Genomic DNA, 19,844 nt, shown 5'->3' on the forward strand with positions numbered 1-19,844 from the left:
TCACATAAAAGGCAAAGAATTATTGTTCTTCAGTAACAGTATGTCATACAGTGTGAGACCAGTGAAAACAGAAGAGACCTGAAGACAACAGATGTTATTTGAAACCCAACTGTTGTTTAGAAAAAAACCCAACCAAACCAAAGCAGTTAATCACACAGGAAGAAATACTCAGTTGCAGCAGATACTACTTGCTTTTTACTAAAGGATTTGATTTTAGTGTAGTTATTTCATACTTCCAAACAAGGTAGCTAGGTTAACAGCTGCGCTGTTGATCTGAGTAAGGATTTCAGGGATTGAAATGTTACTTTTTAATATATTTTCATTTATTGGCTAAATAGAACATACCGAGCTGATGTTTTCTTGATTGCGTTTAGCTCTCTCCATCTCTGGAGTCATAGGCGTTGGTGTGCCTTTTGCCAGATGTTCCTTGTATAAAACCTACAGTGTACAAAAAGGTGTCCACAAATCAGACCGGAATAATTCCTAGCTCATTCTGTAAATGGTGTTACTGTTTAAGCATACTCATCACTGCAGGGGTAGAAAGATCTTGGGAAATAAAGCATCTAAGAAGTTATTTGCTAGAGCAAAAGGTAAAAATCAAAGGGAAGAATAGGCAAAAAGAAGGAAAACTGGGAAAATAAGGCTAAATTAGAAGTGGAGGTTTTGTTTGAAACAGTTATTTTTAAGGTAAGGTGGTTGTCTTTCTTCTTTCAGTACCGAGCTAATGTGTTCTTGATTGCGTTTGACTCTCTCCATCTCTGGAGTGACCGGTGTGGGGGTTGCCTTCCCTAAGCCTTCTTTGTATACAACCTACAGATCACAAAGTAACTCAAAGTCACAAACGTACAAATTAAAAACTGTAATGTTACTGGTTTTAGAGTAAACATCATTCATTAGGAAAGAAAAAAAAAAGTCAGAGGAAAAAATAGTATAAAAAAGTTAATTGACAAAAAAAAAAGTCTTTTACATACTTTAGTTTTATGAGAGGACTTTCTATGTTTGAGGGGAAAAATTAGAGGGTTAAATAAAACCAGGCAGATTTAAGTTATGAAAAACAAAAAAAAAAAGTGCTCTATCATAGCCCCTTTACTTCTTCCAGACAATACCGAGCTAATGTGTTCTTGATTCCGTTTGACTCTCTCCATCTCTGGAGTGACAGGTGTGGGGGTTGCTCGCCCCAAGTTTTCTTTGTACAACACCTGTGGGATACAGAAGATGTATCCGGTATCTTAAAACCCTCCCAAAATCAAAAGGATTTGAACACACACGATTACTTTGTTATCAAATTTCAAAAAAGTCACAACTGATTATGGTATGCAGCACTGCACAAAAGCAAACATCTACTGCTGTAAGGAAGGGTAAGAAAAAGAAACTGTAAAAGGAAAGCTTGTTATTTTTGTGATTAACAAAGAGGGGCTCTATCCAGCTACGGCTGTGGCGATGGCTTCATAGGTTCTAGGAAGCTGCCTGTGGCCCCAGAGAACTATTTAGGAAATGATTTATCTGCTGTTTTATCTGTATTTGAAGCAATTTGTGACCTTTTTCGGAGGGAGGAGGGAGTTCTGTTGCCACACTGACATGGGGCAGCCACATAAAGAAGGGTGTTGAGGTTGGGTGACTGGTATCGTGGCACCATCACACCTACGCATCTCCCCAGTCCATGAGGCCACCTACAAGCTCTTGCGACTACACTACCTGGAGTAGGAAGGGTCTCATTCCTTTTGTGTTGTTCTGTTTAAGGCACCCTAAGTCACCTGGCACAGCAGTGCAATCTCAGGTGGGTCAGAGAGGTGGATTTTTGGGGGTGGGGTGGCTGGGTTTCTTGTTTGTTTTTTGCTAAATTCAAATATCCCTGAAAAAACAATGGAAGCACAGAGAAAGGAACCTGAGTATCTTCACCAAAGGATGCAAAGCTCTTAATATTGTCTGGATAGAGCCCACAGGTACACAAACTGAGCTGCAGAAAAGACCTACATTTCTGGTTAAGACTGTTAACACTACAGTAATTTTAGGAGTGATTAATTTGCAGAAACAAATATATCTATTTTTTACATTAAAATCAACTTTCAGTATGTAGTTAGGATGTTACTTTATTAAGATATAAGCATGAAGGAAAAAAGAAACATATCTATTTTAAGGTACCGAGCTAATGATTTCTTGATTGCGTTTGACTCTCTCCATCTCTGGAGTGATTGGTGTTGGGGTCACTTTCCCCACATTTTCTTTGTACAAAACCTACAGGATACAAGGGAGTATCCAGATGTCATTAAAAAAGGCACCATGAATATGAAAAAACAAAAACACAACCAAACCCCCCCCCCCCAAACCAACATACAATGTAGCTTTTGAATCATTACACTTAGAAAGGGTTAGATTTAGTGCACAGCGCTGCTCCCAAAAGAAGCAACAGGAGCTTTGCCATTAATGTACTAAGGTGCAGAAATGGCCCCCGGATGGAATCCACTCTGCATAAAAGCAACTTGATGTAAGAAAGGGTTAAAAAAAATTGCAGAGAAACAATATCCATCCAAAAAAAGTCAAACCTAGTTCTAGTAAAATCCTGCTTCAGGCAGTGTTAAATGATACTATGGTTTGTTTGCAAGCTCAGAAGGTAGGAGGTTTATGCTTCTTGGCAAATTCATTTTAAAAAGTTAGAAAGCACAGATTACTAAACTGCTACAGTTACGTTAAACACTTCATTCAGATCTTTAGGAACTGTTTCCTGTTAAAAATACCGAGCTAATGATTTCTTGATTGCGTTTGACTCTTTCCATCTCGGGAGTGACAGGTGTTGGGGTTGCTTTCCCTATGTTTTCTTTATACAACACCTATGAGACATAAGAAAGGAGCCAAAGAAAGCAAAAATGAACAAAAAGCTATCCATAGATAAACTAAAAGCCAAAAGCATTTTTTTCCTTGTATTTATTTTCCCAGAGTTTAGGTATTTTATATATATATATATATTTTTAAAGAAGGTACTTAGCAATATTTATCTAGAGAATTAGTGGTTGGCATACTGACTTTTTAACTACAGGATCACTCGTAATAAATAGTGTAAGTACTACATAAATGAGACCACAAAAATACCATGTGAAGGGGCTGAGAATCAGTATGAAAATTATATTAAAAAAAAAAGAAAAGAAAATGAGTGGAGTTTAAGTGTTTTTAGGATTAGAATAGGGCATTAAAATCACTCAAAACCCAATAAAAGCTGTAACAAGTTAAAGTCACCACTGTAAATCATAGTAAGACACGATTAAGAAGTAACCACTTCAGTAAGCTGCTTTAGAGCTACAGTCCCCATTATTTTGGAACAAGCATTACAATCTCCATGTATTAAAACTGTTAAAATGATTTTTTTAATGGCGTTAAAGGGAACTCTTTTTCTTATCAAAGTACCGAGCTACAGATTTCTTGATTGCGTTTGACCCTCTCCATCTCTGGAGTGATAGGAGTGGGGGTTCCAGTCCCCACGCTCTCTTTGTACAACACCTGTGTAGTAACAAGAAGCATCCAGAAACATAATCACAACTCAAGAATAATTACAGCCAACAGGAAGGCAAATAGTTGAGTCTGCTGGAGCTCAGTCTGCTCTAACGTGCCCTGAAAGCCACCCTGGATGCAGTGAACACTGGATTGCCCCCACGAGGGTGTGAAGGCAAAGAAGTCTATAGTTTTATTGTAGCAGGTGCGACAAATCCAACACAGAAACTTCTTACATCAAATAGATTTTCAGGGTGGAGAAGAGCTTTTAGGCTACCACTGAAGCCTGCTTAGAAAGTCAGACCTTCCCTCTTCTGTGATAACAGCATTCAAACAGGAAACCAATAGGATTAAAAAAACCCAAAAACAACCAACCAAGCAACAACAACAAAAAACGGGCATAAAAGAAAAAGGAAGTTGGAAAAGGGAGCAAGAGGGTTAAAAAAATATTTAGGATAATGTAAATAATTACATATATGAAGAAGTGGTAGGTCAGTAACATTGGAAAATACAGTATAGTGAAGAAAGGATGTTTTTGTAAGTTGATTACATGGGCATAAGGAGTGGAATTGTTCATTTTTAATAAAGGTTAAAAAGTTCCGTTTAAGTGGAGTTAAAGGGAATACTGCTTTTCCTCCACAAAATACCGAGCTAATGTGTTCTTGATTGCGTTTGACTCTCTCAACCTCAGGAGTGACAGGTATTGGGGTTCCTGTCCCCAGATCCTCTTTGTACAACACCTGTGGGGTAACATGGCTGTAATAAGAAGAAGAAAAAAAAAAGGGGGGGCGAACAAGCAAACAACAGTAACCCGCAGCTTGCTGAGAAAACAGACTGAATGTTTTTCAAAGTCGCTCCAAGCCAAAGCTTGGAATAAAAGAGAAAAGTTAAAATGCTTCTCAAAACTACGTAGCTAAACACAAATTCTCTGCAATGGCTTTTGGCAGAAAACTGGAATACCTTCTCCAGTTGCTTCTTGGAAGCTATATAGAAAAACTGTCTATGCAACAGTAGACTGTTAAAGACTTCCTAAAGGCAGAAAATATAAAATACAATACAGAAGGGACAAAGAAATCAATTCTGTTTCATTTACCCATTCCATCAACATCACAGCAGGTTACACTGGCATGTATTAGAGCACTGTTACACTGCGGCCACAGCCACAGATTTGTGTCAGGCACTGAATAGTTTAGATCTCATACATAAAGTAAGTGAAATCAGGGGGGAAAAAACCACCACACGAAATTAAGGATTATTGTGACTAAGAAAAGGAAAACAGGGTGTTTTTTAAAAGAAAAAAAAAAAAAGAAAAATATATATTTTCTCAAAAGAAGACTCAAAAGAAAGGTGGAATTAAAAGTTATTATTAAGATGAAGTAATAAAAAAGAGGAACAAGAATCATGTAAGTAACAATTATGGAGGGAAAAAATCTCAAAGGGACCAGGGTATTATTTTGTGTGTAAGTTGATTATAGGGGAACAAGAATTTTTTTGGTGTGCGTGTTAAAAGTATATTAAAATAGATTAAAAGGGAATTTTCTGCTTTTCAAATTTAAAAATACCGAGCTAAAGTTTTCTTGATTGCGTTTAACTCTTTCAATCTCAGGAGTGACAGGTGTTGGGGTTCCTGTCCCCAGATCCTCTTTGTACAACACCTGTGGGGTAACATGGCTGTATTAAGAAAAGAAAAAAGGAACAAGCAAACAACAGTAACACTCTGTTTGCTGAGAGAACACTCAGAACATGACAGATGTTTTCCTGAGATGCCCTGAATTAACATAGGAATTAAAAAAAAATCCATGAAAATAAAAAACTCATTTAAACCTCTGCAGATAAACACTAATACACCAGTGTGACTTGTGACTTATACCAGCCTGCTAGAATACCTTCCTGACTTGCTTAATGGCTTCCCAAGGTGGACATTTAAAACTGATGAGTGTTCAGAAGATTAAAGTCTTACATAAACTACAATGAAGTATATTACTGTCTTTTCACCAGCAGCGAGGTAAACTTTTTCTTGATTGTACTGGAGTCATTGGAAGACCAGGTCCTAACGCGCCTTCCTAGAAGTTTTTCTGTACACACACCCTCAGCGAAGAGTCATCCATTTTGAGTGAGACACTACTTACTGTCCAGAGTTTGTCACCAAAGAGTCTAGCTTGCTTATTACAGAAGGACACAGAGACACGACCATAACAAAGGCATATATGTGAAAATGGTACCTGAGAAATGATAATTACTAGTGCTCTCCTGTCTTATGTGACACTTTCCTCCCCCCTGAGAAACATGCTTATGCTACTAAATTTTTTTACCCTGCAGACCTGTGCTACCAACATATCTAGAGCTGTGCAACAATATTAAAGACTTCCTAAAGGAAGAAGGCATCAAATATAATGCAGAAGGATTAAATAAATCAATTCTGTTTCATTTACCCATTCCATAAACATCACAGCAGGTTACACTGGTGTGTATCAGAGCACTCTTACCCTGAGGTCACTTCCACAGATTTGTGTCAGGCACTAAATTAGTTTTTATATGAGGTAAAACCAGGAAAAAAACCAACAACCAAAGACTGAAGTGGTTAACAAAAGGAAAAACAGATATTAAAGAAGAAAAAAAAAATGTTTGGAGTCAAAAGAAAGACAGAAACAGGGAATCTGAAAGTTATCATTAGTAAGATGATCTAATCAAAACAAAGTAAGTAACAATTATGGAGGAAAAACGTCAAAATGTGGGGAACAGGGTATTCTTTTTTGTGTAAATTGATTACAGGGAAATACAAAAGTATTTTCTTGGTGTTAAAATCATTTTAAAATAGATTAAAAGGGAAATGGCTGCTTTTCAAATTAAAAAAATACCGAGCTAAAGTTTTCTTGATTGCGTTTGACTCTTTCAATCTCAGGAGTGACAGGTGTTGGGGTTCCTGTCCCCAGATCCTCTTTGTATAACACCTATATGGTAACATGGGAGTTTAAAAAAAGTTAAGAACAAAAAAAATTTGCTGCATTTGATGGAGGTAACATATAATTTTTACACCCACCCGCTAAATATACAAGAAAGCAGGGGCAATTAGGAAGTATAAAACAGTTAACAAATGTGATAACTTCAGAGGAAGTCTTCTGATAGCTAGAAATACTGCATCATACATGCCTCAACAGAATAATAAAGCATTAGAGGAATGGAATTAAGCAAATAAAAATCCCAGTGTTTTTTAAAAATGCAAAATAACTTACACTTCACAGAAGAAAAAAGCTTTAAAAATTAAAGGACATGAAGCATCAATGGTTATTAAAAAAACTTTAAAAAATAAGTACATAAAATATAACTAACTAAAAAATGTAATAGGAGAAAGGGGATGTTTCTATGTTTATAAGTTAATTAGAGAGAGTAGAAAATTTACAGGTGTTAAATAGTTATAGGGAGCTTTTTTCTTAAATGACAACAAAAATACCGAGCTAAAGTTTTCTTGATTGCGTTTGACCCTCTCCATCTCAGGAGTTACAGGTACTGGGGTTCCAACGCCCAGCCCCTCTTTGTACAACACCTGTGCGGCAACCAGGAAGTATTTAAAAAAAAAAAAAAAAAAAAAAAAGGAAAGGAAAGGAAAGGAAAGAGGAGGACAGGGAGGAGAGAGAGAAAAGACAAGTAATTTAATACAGTGAAATTTAAAAGTATGAAAAATAAGAGTTTTGTCAGCCTTGTTCAAAAGATAGCAAAACACATCAATGAAAATAATCAGCTAAAATTGCTATGAGGCTTGTTCTCATCTCACCTGGGTGCACAGAAATAATGCCAGTGAGAACTGCAGGAGTGCTTTGTGCAAAGCATAGCTTGAGCCAAGGTACCTGAAAACTCTTTTGCAAAGGAGTTTCCTTACTCAAACAAAAGCTCTTGTATAAGCAGCTTTGCCTCTTAAAAATTCTAAATAGGCTCAGCAGCGTAACAGAGAGCTGTGAGGACTCAGAGACAATTAAATGTAGCAAAACCTCTAACAGTGGCTTCTCCGAACTGCCCTATTAATCTCAAGTCAGCACTGTCTGAACTGGATCAGAGCGAGCCAAAACTAATCCTAAACTGCTCTAACTAAAACAGAAGTATAGAAAATATATAGAAATATAAATTATGACATAATAGTAATTTGACTGGAATGTGTTAGGAGTAGCAACAATCCAGATAACTGATTGTAATGGATTTCTCATATATGCCATTTTTGTCATTTTTTCATATGGCAGTGATACGGGGATGCCAGCCAGGTTTTCTTACAAAGACCTGTAGGATATAAGAAAGCACCTGATGCAGCAGAACCATGAACGGAGACAGCACACACCAGTTGCATTAGATTGCTTTGCTGGGAAGCGTTAAAGAGTTCCTTTTTCATTTGCAGTGCAACCAGTGAAGGATCAAAGGATCAACTTTGTTACTGAGGCCAGTGACATCACTCAGGCTGCTGCTATTTCATCGGGAGGAAAGATAAGTTACTGCTTAACTGCATTAAGTAAATAAGGTTAAAATCCCACAGCTGGAACAATTGAATGACAAATCAGTTAGATTGAGTGAAAAATTAAAATATAAGGATACTGACAGGGGTTTAGTGATTTGATTAAGAAAGGGCTGTTCAAAGTTCAACAAAGAATTGAAAGAAAAAATTAATATGGAGGAGTTAAAGGGATTTGATTTGCATTTGAAATGGTAGGGTTTGTTTTATTTAGCAATACCGAGCTAACGTTCTCTTGGTTACGTTTGACCCTTTCCATCTCTGGAGTAACCGGTGTCGGGATGCCGGTCCCTAAGCCCTCTTTGTATAACACCTGTGAGGTACAAGAAAGTTTCCACAAAAAAAGCACTCAACACAGGCAAAACTATTACATCTGACTACTTTGTAAGTTATGTTTAACGTTAGGATCACTTTTTAATTAATTTCACACTTGTTCTAGAGGCAAATATTAAGGAAGAGGCTGATGGTTGATTATTCTGTAAAGACATGACTACAGGTACTAGAAGATACAGGGTTAAGATAAAACAAACATGGAGAGGAACACCATGTTAATTTCACAGCTTACTTCCAGTTTTGGTTCTTAAAAGAAATGCATGTAAAATTGTAAATCACTAAAAAAAGTTAAAGCACAAACAGGTGGAATATAAATAAGTTAAAAATATTGCCAAGGAAAAGAGAAGAGCAGGGCAAGATTCTAAATCATTGAAGAAAAACAGATCATTTGTTAGGATGTTATGCAAAAAGAAGTTGTTAAGATTTTTATTTTTATTTTTTTTAAATACCGAGCTAATGTGTTCTTGATTGCGTTTGACTCTCTCTATTTCTGGAGTGACAGGTGTTGGGATACCTGTCCCTAGGTCCTCTTTGTACAACACCTGCAGAACACAAGCACCCAGCAAGGTGAGAAGATCTTATTCCTTCCACAACAACTACAGTACATTTGGATAATTTACCTGGTTTATAAGTAAATAGAATCTTGGATTATATATAAATATGTCCACAATTTTACTCAGTGTCCATCTTTTATAAGTACAGTCACCAGCTCAGCAAGTACTTAAAGTCTTTGTTGCGATGCTTGGACGCACTGAAGTCAGTGCAATACGTCATTACAGTAGGACACAAGTTTAAATATTCTGCTGACCTGGCATAAAAGGCGCATTTATTTTGCTTTTCATTTTCGTTTAGGATACACAATAGTATTACTTTTCAGGCAGTAAACACTTCTGTAAGGCTTTTTTTTAATCATGTTAACAAACATAAAAATAAAACCTTTTATAGACCTCTGTGAGTACTTTTTGGAACACAACTATTTTACCTTGGTTTAGGTCTCTAGTAAGGAAAAGAATTGAGTTTTAGCTCTCATATTATTAGGTTTAACTTAGCCTGTAATTGAATTTTAAAAACTGCATTCTTCTTTAAAGGAGTTGCACAGGAGATGCCTGGGTTGGTTAAAAACTTCACCATGTAGAAATACATTACAAATGCATTAATGGTTCTTCTTGCAACTAGTAATATACTTGCAACAAAACAAGCTAAGAAAAAAACAATCTTCTCTGCTTGATGTAATAGAAACAATGAAAAAATACAAAAATAAAGCAATCACAGCCAAGGAAAACAGATTGTGTAAAAGGTGATCAAAAATGAAGAATGTTTGGAAAAAACAACTGTGCAAAAGACAGCTGTAAACCACATTCGTATCATAAACAGCTCAAAAGGGAAACCACTTATAAAATCAGGAACGATAAATCCAAAGATACTCTTTATACAGGTGTCACTGCTCCTCAGCATTGTATAGCAAACATCTGAGGTACCAATAATCCCAAGACCATATCCTGCCTCAGCTCTGTACGCAGAGATCAAAGTAAAGCAGCAGCGGCTCAAAATCAGGAGAGCGTGTTGTTCCTAATATCTACACTTAACTAGGTATGGGAAAGGCCAGGTAGTGTTTCCCCTTATAACTGTCACTAGGTTTTGTGACTACAAAAAAAGGCTCCAATTATTTTTTTCCACAAAGTTTTGTCTAGCTGATCCATTTTCTTCAGACTAATCGTAAGATATCATCTGGGTATTTCTAGTTCTGTGTTCAGAAAAGGTCACAGAAATAATAAAGGGAAGTGACTGATTGTAACGATTACTGCAAAATTCAGACAGTCAAACTTCCTGCTGCTGAATATAGGGATTTAAGAGATCTGTCCTCTTTTCAACAAAAAATACCCACAAACACTACCAAAGGTTGGAGCTTGAGCTCTGAATGAGTATATAAGTAAATAGAACATATCGGCCATTACCGAACTGATGTGCTTCTGTGTCTCCTTGACACGCTTCACTTCTGGAAGATCAGGAATTGGAGTTCCTTTTCCAATACTCTCCTTGTACTTAATCTACAAAGGCACAGACATTAGAAAAAAATAAGTGGATTTACATTAAAGCACAGCTGATGCATGTATGTGTTACAAGTTACACGAATAAAGAAATACAGGTCCTTTACACTTTACAAACTCATTCACTTCTAAGGTACCAAATGTATCCTGATAGAAGGAAATCATCGAGGAACCCCCTATTAGAAGCCCTTCTATAAAGCACTTTAACTCGGCTTAGGGTAAAAAAGCAGAGTCTTGTTTGAGCCAGAATTTTTTAACTGAAGTTTTAAATTTGGGCATCTAACATCTCCCAGGAGCATAATTTCAGCAAGAACAAATCCCCTGATTTATAACAATGGAGCCATGTCAAGGTTTCTTACACTGAGTTCCAACAAATTGTGGTATTAAAAATTTAAAACAATTTCTTAAAATTTTAGCCTAATGGTATTGAAATAGGCACGTAGATTCATACGTGGATACCTAAAGAGCATTATCCTGATCTTGTGGAGACTGAAAATTTAAAAGATATCACTGGGTTCGACATCAGCAGAGAGCTGTTGTTAAAACACCCCATCATCTTTACAAGCAACCTGTTAGAAGGCAACTTGAGCCGCTGATGAGACGTCCCTGTGAATGGCACTTCACTAAAAGGGTTTTCTAAAACCAGGTGTAAATACCTTTGAACCTGATACCATTTGGTCTTTCTACCAATGAAAGGAAAATTTTGGATTTGTAAAAATCTATCATATTCAACAGAGGTGAGAGTCATACACAACTTTAACAATTACAGTGCTATTTGCTTTTCTACTTTAGCATAACAACAACAAAAAATAGCATTGAACATATTTAACATACTATGCATGAAATGAATTGGCTGAAATGTTAGTATCTTTTATGCTAAAATAATAGCAGTCAAAAAACATGAAAAAGACTTACAAGCTTTGAAAGAAAAGTAATACATACAATTATTCCAATTTTAGAGTGTTACTTTTTTTTTTATATAATATAAAAACTTTACAAGATATGCTTTAGTAAGGCTTGACCCTCCTTGCCCTGGCATCTTCACAGACAAGCTAATCAAACATGGGTTAGATAAATACACGGTGACACTGACTGAAAACTGGCTGAACGGCCAGACCCAGAGCATTTTGGTCAGTGGCACAAGGGCCAGTGGGAGGCAAGTCACCAGTGGTGTGCCCCAGGGGCCAGTACTGTTTGACATTTCGTAAGGGACCTGGATGGCGGGACAGAATGCACCCTCAGCAAGTGTGCAGCTAAGAGAAAACTGGGAGGATTGGCTGATCTACCCAAGGGTTGTAAGGCCACCCAGAGGGACTTCAACAGAGTGGAGAAATGGCCCGAGAAGCAACTCGTGAAGTTCAACAGGGGAAAATGCAAAGTTCTGCAGCTGGGGAGGAATAACCCCAGGCCGGGGTATGTGCTGGGGGCTCACTGTCTGGGAAGCAGCTTTGCAGAGAAAAACCTTGGCGACCTGATGGACAACAAGCTGACCATGAGCCAGCAATGCACCCTCACAGCAAAGACCAACAGCTTTCTCGGCCGCATTAAGGGCATTGCCAGCAGGTCAAGGGAGGTGATCCTTCCTCTAGCCAGCAATGGGGAGGCCACATCTGGAGTCCTGTGTCTAATTCTGGAAAGATATGGGCATACTGGAGCATGTCCAGTGCAGGGCCACAAAGATGAGTAAGAGACAGGAGCATCTTTGATATAGGAAAAGGCTTAGAGAGCTGGGACTGCTCAACCTGGAAGAGGGATACTCAGCAGGACCTTACCAATGTGTACAAATACCCAGTGAGAAGGAATGAAGAAGAGTGCGTCACTCTTCTCAGTAGTGCTCAGTGGCAGGACAAGAGGTAATGGGCACAAATTAAAAAACAGAAAATTCAATCCGAACACAGGAAAACACTTTTTTTACTGTGAGGGTGGTCAGACACTGGAACAGTTTGCCCAGAAAAGCTGTGGAGTCTCCATCCTGTGAGATATTCAAAACTTGACTGGATCTGGTCCTGGGCAACCTGCTCTAGCTGATTCTGCTTGAGCAATGGGGTTGGAGTAGATGATCTCAAGAGGTCCCTTCCAACCTACATTGTTCAGCACAGAATCAAAGAATCAAACTGTGTGTGGGATGAGATTAAAATGATGGCAAGAGGTTTCATGTTTTAGAAATGGGTTGTAAGTTAGAAATTGAATGTTAATCATTAGAAAGATTATTGTTTAAGTAACAAGAGTAGGCAAAAACTTTTAGAAAGTAACCCTTAGCTGGCTGGGTTATTGACAAACCACTGTTGGCAACATTTACAGAAATAAGAGGGGGGAAAATGTGTTATTTCAAGTTGAGTTAGCACTGGCAGAGTATTAAAAATCAATTCTTTTGTACCGAGCTGATTGCATCCTGTGTTCGTTTAACTCTCTGCATCTCTGGCGTCTTTTCAATAGTAGTTCCAGTTCCAATATCTTCTTTATATAAAATCTTAATATTTAGAATGAAGACAACAAGTTTAAGCATACAAAACACAACATTATTTCTTCTAGAGAGTGAATACAGGCTCATGACAGTGATTTGTACACAACAGTGCAGGCTGAAAGCCAACTCGAAGGACCATCTCCAGTCCCTGCCTTGCTGCCTATCTGATGTCTGTCCTACTATATGTGTGCCATTGGTGACAAAAAGGAGCTGACTCTTTATGTTTGTAGTAACACATTTTAAGAAGAACAGCAAAACACTTGTAGACTGATTTTCAGATTGAATACTAGTATTTGCTCTAATCCCTTCCTTGTGTTCTTAGTTCTTTTATGAAGTTTTACACAAATGTCTTCCACTTAATTACCTACTATGCTAATGGTGCTAGTGGCAAAATGATACAACAGACTTTAGGCACTTCATGGTAACACATGAAATGTGAAACAAATCAGGCAGACAGTTCACTTTTTGCTGAAAGAAGACAGTTGCAACACAACAAGAACACAGTACATACATGGTAAGAGGGCAAAAGAAAAGTGGATACTAGTAATAACAATTTATGTATAGGATTGCCTGTTTAACTATATCACAGCTAAGTATACATGGAAGAATGCAATCAGGGCATCCCACAAAAACCAGCAGATAAAAAGGAGTAGCAAAAACCAGCTAAATCTACTTAGAATAATGTTAGATTTTTTAAGAAAAGTTCTTATACCTATATTTAAGCACATCAAGAGCACATCAATACCTGTGAGGTAAGAGCCAAAAACAGTTATTTTATTAAACATATTAAACTTTTTTGGAATGAGAACTGAAAAGAGAAAATAACTATACCGAGCTGAAATTCTTCTGGTTTTCTTTCACACGCAGCATTTCTGGTGTGTCTTGTACAACTGTAACTTTTCCTTTACTGTTCTGTAGGTCCCACTGATACTGAAGCTGTTGAAAAAATTAAATATCAGGTGTTGCCATAAAAATTTACTCACAGTTTTCTTTGAAGATGAGAAAAAAAATATATTTTCAGGGACACCTTATGAGGAGGTCATTTTAGCACAGCATTAGTGATATAAAGATGTAACACAGTTACAGTATTCTAATTTAAATTAGCAATAGGAGATCCTTAATTAGATTCATTGAAAAATCTTGAAGGCTGCCAGATTGTATTGAAAACAAGTAAGTCTCAACAATGAAAGTTAAAGATTTCAAGTCAGATTGTGGAGTTCTTGCAGGTAGTCCCACTGACAACAGACAACTTCTCTAAGTATAGTTCTCTATTACTCACAAAGGAATTGACATAGCACTGCAGCAGAAAGGGTTTTTTTCAAGAAAATTACAGAAGCATTTTGGTTCCCTGTGTAATGCATAAGTGAGCTGCTGCATACGCAGCAGACCTTCTAAGTGAAGATCCCCGAGAATATAAAAGCAGCCTAGCTGGGCTCAAGAGTGTGATACCAAGATCTTACTAAATCAAAAAAAGGTGAACATTTCTTATTATTTGATAGTAACAGTGTTTGTTATTTTTATATGTACCGTGCTAAAGTTCTTTTGATTCTCACGGACTCTCTGCATTTCTGGTGTGTCTGCTACAGGCACATAGTATGGCATGGTCCTTTCTGCATCTTCCTTATACTTTTTCTGATAGAAAATACAAAATATATTCCATTAAAACAAAAGCAGTAATCAAAAACCTGGCATTAATTATATTGTTGCAGAATGCCCACCTTTATGGAAACGTGAGTACTTCTGTATTTGATACAAATTCAGAATATGTCTCTGTGTAAGATTTATTTTAAACGTTAAGTTATTAAGGAGTAGAAAATTAAGCTAGATTACTTAGAACTAAATTAGCTTTGGTATTGTAAAAGCAATAGAAATTCATACATTATTAGAAATTCAGCATTCAAATAAACTAATTTTCATATTGAAATGGAATTTCAGAGTAACAGATGCCACATCACAGCTCTAAAGAAATTTGTTTTCCTGGTGTATCTCCTGAATGTCGTGCCAGGTAGTTATTTAGGTGCTCCAAACTAGTATCCGTTCAAGGTTCCCACAGGAACGATAATTAAATTGTTTCACTCAAGATACCTGGCTTGAAAGGTTCTTGACCTGCTGGGCATGAATAATCTCTGGAGTATCGACAACACTGGTGTAGTTGGCTTTCTCCATTTCCGCCAATTGTTTGTATTTGATCTGTTGGGGAAAGCTCACATTTAGGTGCCCTTAATCATATCCGGACAACAATTTTCATTTGGTTTAATCAGAAAAAAACTCTTGATAAATTTTCTTTTAAAGAAGACATCAGACGTGATACATGAGATACTTGCACCGACCTGGCTGGCAATGTCAGTGGCATTCTTTGCTCTCACAAAATCTGGTGTCTCCAAAGCCAGTTCTGTCAGACCTTTTCCTCTGATTTCTAATTCCAATGCTTTTTTGTACTCTTTCTGCAGATGAAGACAGTGAATAGATGTGAATACATGCTTTGTCAATGTGAATGCAACTTCAGATGATTTCATGACCATATCACAAAATAGGAATGCTACTAATATAAATGCAGAATTAAGCAGGAAATTATGTCATTAAAGCGTGTAGATTATGACTTAAATATTGAGAATAAACAGCCCTACTGCAGCAGCAAATGGAGTACACTACAGCCCAGCTGTATTAAGGTCACTCTTCCTTCTCACACCAGGAATTTTCAAAACATAAGCTCCTTTAGGTGATCAGCGATTGCTGCAAAACAGTAACTTGTACAGAAGAGAAGCAACAGAGAGCAAGCAGTGTGTGAAGTGCATGTGGTAGTGAAAAGTGGTCAGATATTTTGCGCTTGAGCATGTCCAAAAAATGAAAGGTGTTAGGATCCCCCGTGAGATTTTGTGCCCTTTGGAATTAATACCCTCCCTAAAACCTCAGGGCTGCAGCTGCCACTTCTCCCAAAGAGATCTTCTGCTAAGGTCTAAAAGACTTATTTTGTCTAGACGGTTGTAATTCATATCTCTGTGCCAGCTCTGCTGAACTTAGGTGAGTATGTCTGTAATATTCTGGTAATAAAATGTAGGCTATTTGAGTAACTCAAAACCTCTGTACTACTAAGTACAAAATGCTGTTGTCAGTAAGGATGCTTATTTTAGGAGTATTTTTTTAAGCGAAATCATAAGTAACAGCAAGAAGTTACTTTTTTTAGCTTTCTGTCCGATGATAAGGCTCTTAAAATATTAGCTAATCTTATGCTATGAAAACAGTCACTATGAAGTATTTATTATACTAGTCCACCATGTAAATAAAGTAGCTGTTACATTTGCATCCTGACCGTCTGCTGGCCACCTCTCTCCATCAAAGTGGGGAAGACTCCACCAGCCCACTGGGCATCAGTCCTGGGCAGGGGGAACTGTTCATGAGCCTGGCTGGTGTTTCTGACTCACCCACCAAGCATAAAGCATTCAAAAAGAGCTCTTTGCTGCACAGCACACCTCCTAAAGCAGAAGTACCCCAGCCTGGTTTCCCGATTGTAGTCCCTTTCCAATCTCTCACTTTGCTTCTTGTTTCCTCAGGCTTGGTCCTTAGCTCCTGACCTAAGATGCCTGGTTTACAACACTGACACCTCTGGTTCCCCCACATAGCCTTGCTGCATCACAGTGCCGGTTTGCCCTATCCCTTGACTGATCTGACTATTGATCACAGCACCTGTTTCTCACCTATATTCCTGCAGTAACTGCAAAGCCAGAAAAGAGCTCACATAAAAGTTCAGGCTCCCAGTTTTATCCTCAGTCAGTCATACACATTAAGAGCTAGGAAATGACGAAGTTCATACTAGTATTATACAGCCATAAGCATTTATCAGTTGGAGGCTGTGACGTCCATTGAAGTATTTTGCAAACAGCTTTTGACATACCTCATTCAGGATTTGAGTTGCGTTCTTTGCTCTTAACATGTCTGGAGTCTCCTCTAAAGCTGTTAGTCCTTTACCTTTGACACCTTCCTCCAGATCCTTCCTGTACTCTTTCTGTAGAAGAAAGAAAATGAAAACTGCAAAGCCAGACTAAGGAGAGTTCTATGGTCTACAACTTTGCTGCAAAAAATAATTTAAATTTTTTTAAAAAATGAAAGAAAATAATTCCAAAAGCTCCAAAAGACAAAAAGAGTTTTTTAAAACAACCAAGAATATTGCCTAGGGTTATGTAAGAACCACCACAACAGAACAATCATTGTTCAAGATAAATTGCCAAGGCACACACATATACACCCTGCTATGGGACAGTTAGGCTGCTGAATGTCAGAAAGGGACACAGTAAATATGAATACAGTTAACAACGAAATAGATGTCCACAACAAATTAGTTCACAACACAAAATATATGTAAACATGCTTAATGTGAATTGTTAGGAAAAAAGAAAGTGGTGAAGAGGAAATGCTGCTGAGAATACTTAGTGGAATTATTTAGCTTGACAGAGGAAATAAGCACAGAATAACTGCTACCTCGCTTGCTATTTTGGTTGCATATTTGACATGTAATAAGGATGGTGTAATCTCCAAGCCAGTAAGGTTTCTGCCTTTAATGGACTCTTCAAAGTCCTTCTTATATTCTTTCTAATGAGAGCAAGAAGAAAAAAGCAAAATAGCAAATATTTATTACAATGTTTTTAATTGCATGAAAAACTACTGGGAGGATGAGAAGTGGTTTGGTATCAATGTCATAATGACGACCTGCTACAGTCAGTGCTGTGGGCACCTAAAGCAGTAAGTCCTGTTTCTACTAAAACCCGTGAAAGAGCTCATTGCTTTCAATGGAAACATGACCTGAGCCTGCTTTTTTTTTTTTTTCTTTCCTCTTCTTTTTCTACTTATGTGTATAAGCATAGAAAACATTCAATGGAATCACTGAAACATAATGACTAATGGGCTTATACAACTGTTCCTCAGCATGTATAAGCCTTCATCGGTGACAGAACGAGATCATACTTCAAACGAACAGAAAAAAAACTGCTTGAGGAAATAGAATGACAGGTCAGTGAAGAACACTATGACAGTAGAGACAAACAGGAAATAAATGGATTTCTCAAAAATAGAGTTTGGAGGTGAAAAGAATAACCAGGGTACTTTCTGTGGAATATAATAATCGACACACATACTATACTTATGTTGCAGAAGTTTAAGTGAAATGTATTTCATATTACATTTCTTCTAAAGACTCAAAAACTTGCTTAAGCTTCATTTACTGATAGCTTCTTGATGAAAAATTACAGATAATACACACTTCATCATGACACAGGAAAGATTCATGAATTTTAAATGTAGTATTTCATAACCAACAAAAAGAAATGTGACACAGCTACAGTTGTTCTATCAGCATGCACAAGATGCGAGTATAATTGCTTAAATCACTGTGAAAGTTTAGCTATAAAAAAATAAATGTTCAAGTTTCTTAGTTTATCAGTATTGATTTTAACCATACCTCACTCTGCATGAGCTGAGATTCCTTTGCAGTAAGGTATATTGGAGTTTCAAAGTCCAACATAGGTTTTCCTTTCTCCTTCTCATACTTTTCTCTGTATTTCACCTGAGAAGAAAAGAAAAAGTTACCCTCCTAAATAATCAAAGACCCAATTCATCAACTAGTATGTACCTACTTTGGTCAACAGATCTGTGGTAAGAAAATGAATGTCTAATACTCTTTATCTTCCTGAAATCTGTATTATTGACCATAAAATGTAAACTCAAATGTTAGGCTTGCAGCAAAATGTGTGTGGCCTGAAATTCTACTGATTTATTTTGCAGAGAGTAAGCCATGTCAGCTCAGATTTCAAGACTTTACTGATCACAAGAAGGAAGACAGAGAGCTGTAAAAATCTAACTGGAAGGCACTTGGACTGCTCATGACCCTGGCCAAGTTCAGCCAGATACATGTTAGTGGATTGCTGGAGTGTTAGCAGTAGGGCTTGAAAAGATGCAGTTTAGCAACTTGCAAACTAATTCTGTGCACGAGTGTCCAGGAGGTAAAATGTCCACAAGGATAAATACATTCTTGCTTCAAGTTATGGTATCCAGCCTTTAGGGCATTAATTGTCAGACTGCTGCATGAGGTAATGCTGCCTTTGGCTAGACTGGAGCAACAAGTACTGACTTAAACTTTAACTACAAACTGATTAACAACCATTTTCTTACAGTCCATTGCTATGTAACCTTTTTGCTCTTCCATGCCATGCAGCAGAACAACTATGGCCCTTTGTGTTCTAAGAGTAATTCCTCTTGTGCTTTACAGTTAGTAAATATGTGGAATAGAACCTGGAATAGGGAGGACTATAGACCAAATGATTCACCATTTGCTGTCCTCTACAGAAAAAAATGTCAGACATTTAATAGCAGCAGTAGGTATTGTTTTGGTTAAAGCAGTTCTGGATGCAGAAAAAGAATGGCAGAGCTCTCCATAACACTTGAGGCTAGAATGGATACAACAGTTGAAAATACATTGTCAGCAACAACCCTACTTCTTTCAATTTCCAGTTTCTCTGATTACCAAGTCCTTTTCTTCTATAGGCAAAATCACCCTGATACATGTATTATACTGTGCAAAAAGATCCCTATATAACAGACATAAGTAACTTTGAGATCTAATCTAAAATGAAGAAATCATACAGATATTGTATAGGTGTTCTAAACTTGTAAATGTGCAAGTATTTCTCATTGCCTTCTTTACTCAGGTGTGCGGTGTTTATAAAGCAGGTAAGCACAGAGATTGTTAAATACTGGAGAACTCGCTAGGATGACTTCAGTGATGGAGACTGGTACTCAGTGAGTGGGGTTAATAAGAAACACATGACCAACTTACATGGCTCTGAAGTTCTGATGCCTCCCTTAGATGAACCTGTTCAAGATTATCTGGCACCACATGGTAGTGACCCTTACTCTTCTCATATTGCTTCTTGTACTGGTACTGAAGGGAAGGTGTCAAAAATCATCTCAATAAAAAAAAAGTCCCTCAGCAAATTTACGTCTTAGGTCCAATCAAAGCAACACTTCAATG

The 19,844-nt window shown here is 37.3% G+C and overlaps 1 protein-coding gene across 1 annotated transcript in view; it reads right to left on the reverse strand.

The window, feature by feature from the left end:
* The window catches only part of NEB (nebulin), a 131,201-nt gene that overhangs the window by 5,047 nt on the left and 106,310 nt on the right, over window positions 1-19,844 (reverse strand). The window contains exons 118-135 of the mRNA XM_056349161.1: window positions 19,650-19,754; window positions 18,276-18,380; window positions 17,300-17,410; window positions 16,716-16,826; window positions 15,154-15,267; window positions 14,909-15,013; window positions 14,351-14,455; window positions 13,655-13,759; window positions 12,737-12,829; window positions 10,267-10,359; window positions 6,342-6,434; window positions 5,046-5,138; window positions 4,131-4,223; window positions 2,736-2,828; window positions 2,143-2,235; window positions 1,107-1,199; window positions 718-810; window positions 346-438 (exon numbers count right to left, since the gene is read on the reverse strand). Coding sequence (XP_056205136.1) covers window positions 346-438; window positions 718-810; window positions 1,107-1,199; window positions 2,143-2,235; window positions 2,736-2,828; window positions 4,131-4,223; window positions 5,046-5,138; window positions 6,342-6,434; window positions 10,267-10,359; window positions 12,737-12,829; window positions 13,655-13,759; window positions 14,351-14,455; window positions 14,909-15,013; window positions 15,154-15,267; window positions 16,716-16,826; window positions 17,300-17,410; window positions 18,276-18,380; window positions 19,650-19,754 — 1,791 coding nt within the window. The remainder of the gene's footprint in view (window positions 1-345; window positions 439-717; window positions 811-1,106; window positions 1,200-2,142; window positions 2,236-2,735; window positions 2,829-4,130; window positions 4,224-5,045; window positions 5,139-6,341; window positions 6,435-10,266; window positions 10,360-12,736; window positions 12,830-13,654; window positions 13,760-14,350; window positions 14,456-14,908; window positions 15,014-15,153; window positions 15,268-16,715; window positions 16,827-17,299; window positions 17,411-18,275; window positions 18,381-19,649; window positions 19,755-19,844) is intronic.

This window comes from Falco biarmicus, chromosome 8 (genome assembly GCF_023638135.1).
Source record: "Falco biarmicus isolate bFalBia1 chromosome 8, bFalBia1.pri, whole genome shotgun sequence".
Lineage (NCBI taxonomy): Eukaryota > Metazoa > Chordata > Aves > Falconiformes > Falconidae > Falco > Falco biarmicus.